Source organism: Ctenopharyngodon idella, chromosome 20, assembly GCF_019924925.1.
Source record: "Ctenopharyngodon idella isolate HZGC_01 chromosome 20, HZGC01, whole genome shotgun sequence".
In the NCBI taxonomy this organism is placed as follows: domain Eukaryota; kingdom Metazoa; phylum Chordata; class Actinopteri; order Cypriniformes; family Xenocyprididae; genus Ctenopharyngodon; species Ctenopharyngodon idella.
This window is the reverse complement of record NC_067239.1, coordinates 182465-196102: the sequence shown is the minus strand read 5'-3', so window position 1 is coordinate 196102 and position 13638 is coordinate 182465. Positions and strand designations below refer to the sequence as shown.

Here is a 13638-nt window from a genome sequence, read left to right as displayed (position 1 = left end):
TTCATTAAACATGAGCAGTCCACAAATGAATCATTCACAATAGAATCAATAACATGCATTTGGGTCATTCTGTGTCAAATCAACCAAATTTCAAAAACTTCCCCGGCTCAGATTTTTAATTTTGTTAATATTTGTTATGTAGAAAGACAAACATAAATAGTGATGAAAGCCAAAATATTAAATATCACAGATGTATATTTACTGAGTAATCCACTGTTTTGTAATGGGGGGTCAAAATGACCATTTTCACCTGGGATTTGGAGCCAATTTACAGGTGTGTAAAATGACTTTATAAAGATGGCAGCATCATTATTTTATTTTTACACAGAGATTGGTAGGTCTATTAGTAAAATCTGTTGACTTTAGCAATCTTTGTTTCATTATATGCCAACAGCTACAGTTCAAAAATGGCAAAAAACACTTCTTTGCCTCAAGTTTGCATGCCTGTAACTCAAGAAGTATTAAAGATATCTTGATATCCTTTTAGATTCTGGTTCTGAACAAACTTTCCTTTTGGTATCTTCATTTTAAAGACCCTCGATGGTTCAATCCCAGAGATATGGAGATCTTAATGTGGCTACAAGAGTAAATTGGTTAATTGTATTTTCGGTGGTCAAAAACCAAATGTGGGTCACTTTGCATGCAGCTGATACTTTTATTTTTTAAAGAGAAATATCAAAAGAACAAATAATGTTTAAACTAGAAATGTATCTTGTGTTTTTCTATCAGCTCAATTGCATAGAACATTCCTGTCTGAGTGCCAGAAATACTCCTTTTCCAAAGTTTTCATGCCTGTAACTCTAAAAGTATTCAAGACATCCTAATATCCTTCTAGATTCTCATTCTTAATAAACATTCCTTTTGAAATCTTAATTTTTAAGGCCTTATATAGTTCAGTCCTGTAGATATGAGGATCTCAAAGCATCTCCATGTTCAAATTGTTGAATTGTTGACACTGAATGATATAATCTATCTTTGTCATGCTAACTTTAATGAGTTGGGTGGCACGAATATTCACCGATCACTGGGATATCATGTCTCAACAACTAGCATTCAGATCTCCTAAAACAAAAAGAAAAAAGAAGATAAAAGTCATAGTAAAAAACGATGAGGTGATATGGCATGCAATCTTGGAAAAAAATCAAAATGAATGGATCTGTGTCATGTTATCACACTTTTATTTTGCCTGCAGGACAGTGACATCTTATGAATTACATTTTAAGAATGAGCAATGTTTCAGAGTATGAGTGTGAATAGTAACCGGTCTCTCATCTTCTCTCTCAGAACCCATGCGGACGCCCAAGAGTCTGAAGATCGCCGAGACGCAGGCGCGCTTCATCGCCGTGGACTGGGAGTCGCTGGGCTACAACATCACCCGCTGCCACACCTTCAACGTCACCATCTGCTACCATTACCACAAAACCCCCAACCAGAGCAAAGCCGACTGCCTGGAGATGGACCCCAAAGCCCCCCGACACGTGGTGGGCAACCTGCCTCCCAACACCAACGTCAGCCTGAAAATGATCCTCACCAACCCAGAGGGACGCAAGGAGAGCGACGAGACCGTCATCCAGACGGAGGAGGACGGTAGGACAACTGCAAATGCAGCGATTCACATCCTTACATATAGAAAGCCAGAGATATTAAACAACCTATTAAACATAAAGACATAAAAAGATAGATAGATATGTTTGTCCTTGAAGAGGGAATTATTTTCCACAGTGGGCGCATATTTAACACAAACACATAGGACATGCAGACTCATACAAGATTATGCAATAATAGACACCGGAGATCACAACAAAAACAAGAGCACAGCAATGTCTCTATACTTTAAGAGGATTATTTATTTAAAGCCATATGGCTGTAGGGACAAAGCTCTTACTATAACGGGCCCTTCTGCACATATAAAAAAATAAAACTACATTTATTTGTTGAATTATTATAATCATATGTACTTTTATTGTTTTTATTCAATAATATTTAAATATTTTATTTTGAACTATTTTATTCATAATACATTCAATGCCTTTTAATTTCGTAGGATATTGGTAATATCTGTTCTCTTAGGGTCTGGTACGAAACTGCTCTGAAACACATGTTGAAGATCCAAACGCAGCTTTTATTTAGGGTTAATCCACAGTCGTAATCCATAAACAGGCACAGGGTCAAAAACACGGGCAAACAATCCAAACATAAAACAAGGTCCAAGAAACACAGGCAAACAAGGTAATCCAAAGAACAGGCAAAAGATCAAAACCATGAAACCAGGAATCAGGAAAGAACGCTCTGAATTGCAGTTGCAACACAAACAAGACTTCGCAGCGAGTGATTGAGCACACAGGGTATAAATAGGCAAACATAAACAGGATAATGACAAACAGGTGGCAATAATCAGAACATGATGAGTCCAGCCAATGGGTTATGGGAAATGTAGTTCATGAAGTGGTAAAGGAAATGGAAAGAGTGCCCTCTGGTGGCTATCAATGGCCTTCCAGCTGGCAGGTGCGACAGTATCACTTCACTCTTAGCAGGTTTGTTTCGATTAAACAAACTGCCATCCGAACCCTTTTGTGCACCAAACGAGCGGAAAGATGGTCTCGGTCCGCTTCCAAATGAACTCTGGCGCGGTTTGACTGAAATATGAACGCAACACAGACCAAAGACATCAAAATTACCCAAAAACAGGATGTGATGTCACAAGATGAGACCCCATGGGAGCAATGTTGCCCATCACAGTTCGGTACAAGCGTCAGAACCGCGTCTCCTCGCAGCAGATCTTCATTTGTGTGTGACGGATGGATTTCAGCCGCTGTTTTGACTCCTTTACATATTTTATGACCTCTTCACGAGTTCTCAGATGGTCAGGATACCATCATATGTTCGCACATGCAATGAGCACAACATTGTTTTGAATGTTTGGCGAGTTCTGTTGCAAAATATATGCCATAAAAAAAAGTATATTTTTTGTTTTGTATCTTTAGGTTCGGTGTTAAAAATAACAGTGTGAACGCTAATTGAACCAGGACTAAATGTATCATTTTCTGTTTTGATCCGGATCAAAAAAAACAAGAGAACCAAACTACTGTACAAGTGTGAACATACACTTATATTTGTTTTTCTGGTACAGTTTTGCCATGCCTGACTATTATATTAATCAGCATGTTTTGAGAATATTATCTCCCACCCAAAGCACAATATTCTTGCATCTTCTGCATCCTAACAGTGTGATCGGTGAGTCGAGAGACCACATACCGAATCAGTGGAAGTGATTATCAGCTAGTTCAGATCAGTGGCTGATCGTTTGGCATCCATATTTGACCTCAAATCATAGAAGCCCATATAGAGTTCATTCAGGGTGAATTAAAATAAGAAACAGTTTGATGATGTAAGCAGGCGAGAGGTTAAAGATCACAATGTGACGAGAGACCTCAGAGGAACACGTCTGAAACTGAACGCCATCAAACCCAGGGTGTGACAGTCTTCCTCTGTTTACTGATATTTTTGAGAAGAGCTTTAGGTTTCGAAGGCTTGTCAGTTCTGAGGTTCAGTGGTGGGTCAGTGTCAGTCAGATAGTTTTGCCATAGAAACAAATCTCAGATTGTTTTGGTGACTTCTGCTCTTTGAACGGGCTGATGTGTGAATGGCACGGCAGGATGAATCAGGCCTGTGGTAGGACACACTTCAATGATGTGACCCGCTCGTGAAACCGTCCTCCAGCCAGCGCCCATATAGATCTCACGTCTCACCCAGAATCACACTGATCTGCTGAAATGTTGAAGAGCCGCTGACTGACGATACATCCAGATGATCAAGAGTAGCACTGGCCCATTTAAAATGTTTACATGATTACGCTGACAGTTAAAGCCTCCTCGTGCAGCATCTCTCTCGTGGAGAAACAGATCAAAACATGTCAGGAATGTATAAATATAACTTCTTTTTTTTTCGGAAGATGAGTGAGGCAAATAATTCAAATAAGGATAAAGGCAGTGATATATTGAACACAAGCGCACCTGACAGTCATAAGTGGGTTAGATGCTGTGATTTCTTGACACATCTGGGACGTGCACATCGCTTGCAGAACTTTTTTTTGTCAGTCTTCTTGACGTGAACAGTGTTGCAGCACAATAAAGGCCACCGTCAGCGGCTCCTTCGGCTCAATGCCGGCAAACCCAGGTTTAGGAACACCATTTGTATTCATCTGTGCATATGCAAATGACTTTTGAAGTGAATGTTTTCTTGTTTTGATAAAACGACACGCTCCTACTATGTACCATCATTTCTGCCCCTTTCTTTTGTGTGGTGCTGACGGCCCATTTTATCCTGCGGAATGATTTAGCGAGCATGTCTGCCAGCCTGATACAGAATTAGTGTTTTCTTTAAATAAAAAGAAATCCAGATGTAGGCACAATTTATATTTGACATCAAACATAATTCCAGTCATGGAAGCAGAAGCTTTTACATCAGATTGTTGTAGGGACCATGAGAATCCAGTTTGTCGGGCCTCTGTTTGTGATACTTTTATGGCTATAAGTTTTCTTTACTTCCATTGTCAAGCATTTTGTCTGTCCACATCAGATGCAACACGACTATGAGAGATGACAAAATCAATCAGAAATCACAGCCAATCAGAAGAGCGTGTGGGCGGAGTCTCTCTGCAAGAGCACTGCACTCGCAACCAAATCGATCAAAATTTTTTGTTGTTGTTCCTGCCGTGATGTTACAGAAATAGAAACCATTTTTTTAAAAATAAAATCATCATGGCTGATTTGGACAAAAACTCAGATTAACATGGAAAAGACGGCTTTTATCGTGTCACATCTGGTTAGGACACAGTGTGAGGTCGCTATACGGTAATCTTCGTTGACAGACAATGATTATCAGTAATGTTTTTCTGGGGCACAACGATGTTTCACTGGTAAAAAGGGTCATCATTTTGACCATCAGCTGCTCTGCTCTGATATTAATATCAGCACTGGTCATCATAAACACATATCAATTTGTAGCCAAACATCCGATGGCAAATTCTCCACATTCTGTAAGACACACAACCAGCCACCGTGGTTTTCTCACTAAAGCCAGCTCTGCTTGCATTCAGTTTTCTCTCTGTCTGTGCTGTAGTTCCCGGTCCAGTTCCCAAGGAGTTTGTGAGAGCGACTCCGTCTGAGGATAAGATCTCACTGCGGTGGAAAGAGCCTCTGGAGCCCAACGGCATCATAACCCAGTACGAGGTAATGCTGCGTCTGCCGTCTTTTAGATTTGTGTGTTTGTGTGCAATGCTTATGTACCAAAAGTGTGTGCTCTCTTGCACCATGTGTACATACTCTAAAAAGTTCATTTCTTTGTATTTTATTATGAAGAACTAAAATAAATCCACCTTATGCATGCCTATATATGATGTATTTGTGTGTCTTGACTGTCTTCAGATCAGCTACAGCAGTGTGCATTCGTTCGACCCGTCTGTGCCGCTGCTGCGTCCGCCCGTGCTGGTGTCGTTACCCTGGAACACCTCGAGACACAACTTCACACAGCTGCACCCGGGAACCACCTACCAGTTCCTGATCCGGGCCAGCACCAGCAAGGGATACGGACCCCCAACCACACTCAACGTCACCACTAACATATCAGGTACGTGTATGAACTGATGTTGTGTATGTCAGATCCCATCCGATCTTCTGATTGGACCATTAGTTCAGGCTGTGAAGTCAGTGTCTCGTGTATCTACAGAATTAATTCTATTTCGACTGAGAGTATCTGTTGGTATGGAAGGAGATGGCAGAAAAATATTAATTTTTGCAGGGTTGACAGGGTTGTTCTTAATGCCAATGAAATCCTCCAGGCACTTTTATTCTCTCCAAAATGAAATTATTTTACTTGCAAATACACTGAGATTTTTAATGATTTTGAAAGAGTTTCTTCTGCTCACCAAGACTGCATCTATTTGATCAAAAATACAGTAAAAACAGTGAAATATTATGATTTAAAGCAGCTGTTTTCTATGTGAATATATCACACATCACGGGGGTTGAAGCGCCTGTTTCTAAACTGATGACTGAGACTACAAATATTCTACCTATGATTGAGATTTTAATCTAACAAGTAAAGTGTAATTTATTCCTGTGATCAAAGCTGGATTTTCAGCATCATTACTCCAGTCTTCAGAGTCACATGATCCTTCAGAAATCATTCTGATATGATGATTTGATGATCAAGAAACATTTATGATTATTATCAGTGTTGAAAACAGTTTGTGGAAACTGTGATGCATTTTATTTTTCAGGATTCTTTGATGAATAGAAAGTTCAAAAGAACAGCATTTGTTTGAAACAGAATCTTTTGAAACATAATAGATGTTTTTACTGTCACTTTTGATCAGTTTAATGCGTCCTTGATGAATAAAAGTATTAATTTCTTTCAAAAGAAAACGAAAAACTTTCTGACCCAAAACTTTGAAACGGTGTATAAATGTGTGGATTTTTTTAATAACTTCTGACCCGTTCACCAAAGTCAGCTCATTTGTGGTTTACTAATTGAAATAAAAATAAATAATGTGTTGTGTAAAGATGAATGAGCCCTTTTTTGTTTGTTTGTTTTAATTTGCATCTGCTCATGGAAGGATCTTGAATTACAGACTGTATTCAGCATAATCAGCTGAATTGGATGTAAAAGCTCCTTCCTGTGTTCTGCTAATGAGCGTCGAGGAGCGTAACCTCATCACCGCTCCCTCAGGTTCTGTTGTGTACTTCACCGCTCGGAGATGTCATACACGCACGATCAGGGGAAATATGATTTCCTAGCGTTTCAGAAATCCATCACTTCAGATTTGCTGAGAGTGAGAGAAGTGTAGGAGGAGATAACAAAACATGAGGAAAGAACAACCTGCTTCTGAATAGGAGGAGAAAGACAAATACTTATTCATGCAGATGATATTACTGTATTTCTGTTCAGTTAATTGATTGTATAGTTGGTGTAAATGTGTGTTATGTACAGAATTAAGTTTAATAGCATCAAGCAGTTTGAGGTCCTCATTGTTTCAGTGGTTTCTTCTTCAGCGGGTGACTGTAGTTGAACTACTCTGAAGCTTGACAAAGTATTCAGTGTTGAGTTTCAGGGAAGCTTCGCCAACACAGGATTGTATTAGTGGAAAATGTTGACAGATTCTCTCTCTGTGTCTGTGCAGCGCCGACTCTAGAGGAGTATGACGGGTCGGAGGCGTCGCTGAACGAGACGGCCACCACCATCACCGTCCTGCTGAAACCGGCCCAGGCTAAAGGAGCTCCTATCAGGTGTGTGTGTGTGTGTGTGTATGTGTGTGTGTGTGTGTGTGTGTGTGTGTGTGTGTGCCTCCATACATTGACAATACAAATAAACCTTCCTCAAAAGCCTGATGATCATATTTGATACTCATGATTTTTCTAAAATGAATATCCCAAAATATCATCTAAAAACAAAAGATTTTGGGATGATTATGTTAATGTGTCATCAGTATCCACATGAGAGGTGAGGGTTTTGAGTTCCTGTTGTAAATGTAAACAGCGCTTCTGTCTTGACTCATGATTGGCTGTCATGTTCTGTCCGTCACCCACAGCTCCTATCAGATCGTTGTGAAGGAGATCAATCCGCACCGATCCCGACGGGAGGCCGGCGGCGGCGAGTGTTACCGCGAGCCCGTGTCCTATCAGAGCGCCGCCAGCGCCGGGCTGCCGTATTACTTCGCGGCGGAGCTCCCGCCCCGGAATCTCCCAGAACCGCTGCCGTTCACGGTGGGAGACAACAAGACGTACCATGGCTACTGGAACGCTCCCCTCGCACCCCGCAAAAACTACAACATCTACTTTCAGGCGGTCAGCAGCGTGGAGAAGGTCAGCGGATGACAGACGAACACACACATCAACACATGCAGCGACTGAGAGTCTGTCCAGGGTTATTCTGAGCAGAACTGAATCACAGCGCTTTGAACTGATCTGTCCTTGAGCAAAATCACATTCATGTTGCTTCAGGCCCTTTTATTGGTGTATTATAACTGTCTTTTGAGTTACATGTGACTGTTAAACAAATGACAAGGTCAAATCATTGACAGGTCAAATACTAACAGAAATATTGGGCAATCCGGTTTCTGTCCAGATCATAGCGTCCCAAAGGACACACTGCACACTGTGCACTTATGAGTGTAGCGTATGAATTGTATAAGGTTGTTTTGTCATTCATCATCAGTCTGATAGCCCCGCCCCCTCCGCTGTAATTAAAGCTGGACTGTTGAACATTCCACACGCCGTTTTTCCAGTTAATTAAGTACATCATCCGCATATTTGAAGCGATTAAAATACCAGTCATTCTACTCAATGTGTGCAGATTTCTGTTTGATATTATTCTGCTCTGCTATTAATAGAGATTTGAGAATTAACTGTAAATTGTTGTTGTTTTTCAGGAAAGTAAAACGCAGTGTTTGAAGCTGGCATTTAAAGGTAAGCCCTTTCCACCGAGATCATCTACTGTACCTTTCATTTTGATCTAGTCTCTCTCTGTCTGTGAAGTTCTGATGTAAGAGCGTGTTAAAGTCTGTCAGCGTCTGAAGTCTCGCGGTGTTGTGAGCTTCGGCAGTGTTATAGAAAGGCTGTTTTAGGATATGCAGTGAGACAGTGTTTGATTATATAGACAGACTATAGATAGATATTTGATTGCTCCTTGACCGTCCTGCTCACAGTCGCCAGTCCTGTTCAGCATCAGTTACATATGCGTCACATTTATGAACATCTCCCTCAGATATATGCACTAAAATATACTGAAATAAATGTGAGCTCACAATATAACAATAATTGCATACAGTATTTGATTTTTAACAAAAATGTAAAGTGGCAATACATGCAAGCTTTGTGCTTTTGTACTCGAAAAATTGGTGCCGTTTGCCTTAGTGAAAAGAGTACGTGTGGAAATGGATTGTGTCTGTTTGTGCATATTACACTGACAGATGTGTGTATACTTCTGGACCAAAGTTCCTCATGGAGTCAAGTTTGCCTTTCCAGCCGTATAGATGGAATGATGAACAAACTGTTGTTTCAGCAGCTTATAACTTAAATTTCACTTTCCTTTTGCGGGAGGATAAAGGATGACAGAACGTTCATGTTTGGGTGTTGGCGAGTATATGAAACTGTGTCAGCTAACATTTTTTTATTAATTCTAACAATGAAATGTTATGAGAATATGACCTCTGAATGAGGCTCTGTACAGCTGCATCATCACGAAAATGTCTTTCATCTCTGACAGCGTGCAAATACCAAGTTGAGCTCTCTTTCATGCACTCCTGTGCTTGAACAGACAAATTCACATAAAATTATGTCAAAAAAATGCCCGTCTCAGTGAGTATCCTAGTAAAGATAGTCAGTTATGTCTTCGGTTGAGAAAGAAAACTCATGATCACTCTTAAAGTGACAGCATCCTAATAATTCTGCTGCTGTCTGTGTTTTTAATGTTAACCGAACAAAGGGGAAAAATCACTCACTGCTCTTGAACTTTAAGGATATGAAGACTATGCAGTGTTATTTATTTGATTAGCCTACTTTATTACATTTCTGTACCTGAAAACTACTGTTAGACATGAAAAGCTCTGTTTCATTTGTATCTTTGTGGTATTATGTTTATTTGTGCTATTGCTTGTAATTTGATTATTTCTTCTTATTTTGTTACTCTTTACTTGTCTTGATGTAGGCTATTAAAATTATATTCGTTAAGCTAGTTTTAGCCGTGGTATTAAAATTAGAATAGAGGATTGTGAATTTTCACTAGTATCTAAAATATTGGTGTCATAACTGCCTGTTTTTGTTTCATGGCAGGTAAAAATAGTTTTGTCTGATAAATGTTCTTAAATATATGTATTTTACGTGGTATCAGTATTTTAACTTAAGTACAGTTTCTGTACAGTTGTGATTTGGTACATCAGAATAGTCGTTTTATGTTTGGAGTGTATATCATCATAAATGCCTATTGAACATGAGGTTTTCACGTACATATTTTCTCAGTATTTTCTCCAGCTAAATGTCCAATATGTTTTCCAGCATGAAGTGATACAGATATGTGTATAAATTGTGTGGTGCGGTAATGACAGTACAGAAAGCACCTTCGGTCGTGTCTCGTCTGAGTTATTGCGCATTATTTCCTCCTCTGGCTCTTCATTAATTGTTTTTCAGCAGGAAATCGAATGATAAAAGTCCGCCCGAGGCTCCGAGCGCTCCCAGAACGGATTAGATGTAGCCCACGTCATGTGTTGTTTAGCAACAAAAATACATTTTTGTTTTCAAGCATGGAATTTTATCTCCAAAATGGACGTAATCCAATTTCCATTGAATTGCTCCTAGTGTTTTTCTCTCCGATCAGACTCATAAGAGCTGACAGAAACAGAAGTGTCCTGGCAGGGGGCAAAATTTGATGTCTGAACCAATACAGGCCTGCGTCTAAACCCACACCACACGCCGATTAATCACCTTTTAACCCCAGCGTCAGAACTGATCACAAGACCACCTTGCTGTCTTTGCTTTTCCTCACGGATGTGAACCATTTCTTGTGCAGAGATATAGATTACATTTTCCCACTGGAGACAGATGTGAGACATGCTGAAAACACACGATAACATCTGAATTAGCTGGTGTTCAAGGTAAAAAAATATGATTTAACATCACTGAGTCCACATAAATACACTGATTTATCAGATAGAAAGAACTCTTTAAGGTAACAATTGAAAGTTACCATTTTGTACAGGTTGATTAGTATTTGTGTCATGTGAACAGGTCGAGTGAAGCTAATGCAGCACTCGTGTGTGTGTGTGTGTGTGATCGGTTCTTAAAGCGAAGAGGAAGAGTGTGGTCTGGTGATGAAGGGCCGGTGCATTAGGGCAGCAGTGTTCTGCATCATTCAGCCTCGGGCTGCTCACTCGCCCAAACGCGGAGTAGAGGATAGAAAAGCCGTGTCCCAGCGCCTTTGGTTTTGTCTGAGTGTTATTGTTGGGTGAAATAAGCTCCAGAGGCAGGAGAGTACAGCTGATGGCTTTATTTAAGAGGCCCGTGTCAGCGGGTCATCGCCTTATCACTCTTAAAAGCTTATAGTAGAGCTTCAGGACACACCGAAGATCCATTTACTGCTGCTGCCCAGACAGATCGCACAATGCGGCATTTACAGGCAAAGCCATGAGTGGAGTCAGCATCAGGACCCTCATAAATGTCATACGCACCGAGCTGGAGTTTGGATCAATACCCGCAGATGCCGTAATGATAGTTTTGCTGTTATATCGGTGTGCGAGAAGTATTTCAGTCGGCAGTGATGTATTTCTGACAGGGTTATAGACCCGAAGCTCCACTGCAGTGCAGGAACATCTGAACACACGGCCTCATACTAGCTCTGAAATGATCCATTAGTCATATACTAATACGGATAATTGCGATTAACCATTTAATTGTCTGTTTTTTCATGTCACTTGCTGTGGAAACTTAATATACAAACTGTTACACCAAAGTCATTTATTTACAGTGAACTATACAAGCAAATAAACACAGCAGCAGAATGACACGCCATTTTAAATATTGTTTATATTGTTTCGTTCCCTTTTCATTCACACTGATCTTTTTTGGAACCTCGTAAATGTGAATGTCAGATTATAGGAATGGAAAACACTTTAGCACACTTTTAAAACGAGTTCTTGTCACAGAAATAATGTACTTTAGAAGAATATATCTGAGTGTGAAATTAATACAATGTTTTTGGACTCGGTGTATTAAATGTAATTAGCTGAACTTAAGAGTGCTTTTTGACCCTTTTAAGTAGAACTTAATCACATTACTTCTATTGAAATATAGTAGAGTGTACTGAAAAAGCATTTATGCTAAACTAAAATAAACTTTAATTTCATTTCTATTGAAACTTTTATGTCATATATTTAAATCCAGTTGCAATTTAAGGCATTTAAAATATATTAACTTTAAATATATGAACTTTAAATGTAAAATCACACAACACACCACAGTAAAAATTATGATCAAGTTAGAGCTGCACGATTCTGGATAAATTAAGAATCAGGATTATTTTGTTTCAAATAGAGATTCTCCCACGATTCTGAACAAACAAATAAACAAAAGTAACATGTAATTTACTAGAACTTCTGACAAAATGTTAATTGCTGCAGTCTATTGAAAAATGTTTAATTAATTTGAATTCTTTATTTTAAAAAAATTGGTTTGAGTGAATGATTCAATGACTCACTCATAAAGACTTGTTTCATTACTGGATGAATCAGTGTTTTTGAACGGATCTCTTGAATGAATGATTCAATGATGAATACATTTTTCACCTGTCACTTGTCGACACCTATTGGTGTAACAATTTAATTGGTGCAATCTTTATTTGAAGCATCAAGTTACTTTCTATTTTGATCGCTACCGTAGACATCAGTGTTTATATCCGAACTATAAACTTTAATCCAGTTCTTCTGTGATAATCTGAATTATTGTAAGACAGAAATAATGAAACTGTGTGTTTGAAAAGACTGTTTCATATCTGTACATGACAGCGGCTCTCTCTGGATCAGATCTGAATGTTCGCTGAGATCGGACTTGCCAAAGGTTTAATAGACAGAGAGACGAATCGCTGTCATTTAGGAATAAGATCGTGTGGGATCTTTTAATGATAAATCATTCAGCTTTAGTATGTTAGTCAACACATCAAAATAAGTGCACTTCTTTAAAGCACGACAAAAGATTATTAAAACACGATTTAAAATGTTCTTTAAAGTAAAACTTTAATTAGACATTATTACAAAGTGAAATTGAGTGTGTTAAGAAACAGTCATGAAAGTGTACTTTCTTTAAGTGCTCTTAAGTGGCCTTTTATTTCATTAATAGAATATTATCTGCAAGTATAGTTTTTTTTTTTAATATATATATATATATATATATATATATACTATTAATATTTGAAGTACTCTACAAGTACACATTCAATCCACCAGAATGTTCACTTTAAGTGCATGTGAGTATTGCAGTCAGTGTATCTGCAGCAGTCTCTGACGCAGTGTAAACTCTAGTATACAGTGATTTTACTACAGTGATGGCTTTACTCTTGTGTTTTACAGAGCTTGTAAAACTCCCAGAGGCCTTACATTCTGTTTAGCTCGACATGGCATCGTTCACACTCTGTTCTTTAGGCTGCGCTCAGAGGCAGCATCTTCTCTTTCAACTCTTTCCTACTGTTATTTTTAGAGCAGACTCATTTTTGTGTTTTGCATAATGTATCTGTGCCAGGTAATAATATTAGTGTTCGACAATGGAATGATACTGTGGTTGTCTGCCAATGTTTGGAGAAACAAATCCGACAGTCATTTTCAACCCATTCTGTTGTGTTTTGGCAGCGAGAGAAAGAAATCACACAGCAAACTGATGGCGGTTTATGTCTGTGAAACGTCCAGGCGTTTAAACGGAGCTGAGAGTACATTTGGAACAGGATCTTGTAGAATTATGTAATTATTTTGGTGACCTTTGTTTTTGGAGATTTAATGTGGCTTCTTAGTAAGAAAAACAAAATCATATTTTATATTTTGAATCTGAACTCGCTAACCGCTAAGCCATGGCTCTGACCTAACACTCGTATGGGTGAATG

The 13638-nt window shown here is 39.0% G+C and overlaps 1 protein-coding gene across 19 annotated transcripts in view; it reads left to right on the top strand.

The window, feature by feature from the left end:
• The window catches only part of ptprk (protein tyrosine phosphatase receptor type K), a 166487-nt gene that overhangs the window by 121340 nt on the left and 31509 nt on the right, over positions 1-13638 (top strand). For all 19 annotated transcript variants that reach the window (XM_051876486.1, XM_051876485.1, XM_051876484.1 and 16 more), the window contains 6 exons: positions 1285-1587; positions 5122-5231; positions 5427-5628; positions 7181-7286; positions 7589-7862; positions 8429-8465. In XM_051876486.1, coding sequence (XP_051732446.1) covers positions 1285-1587; positions 5122-5231; positions 5427-5628; positions 7181-7286; positions 7589-7862; positions 8429-8465 — 1032 coding nt within the window. The remainder of the gene's footprint in view (positions 1-1284; positions 1588-5121; positions 5232-5426; positions 5629-7180; positions 7287-7588; positions 7863-8428; positions 8466-13638) is intronic.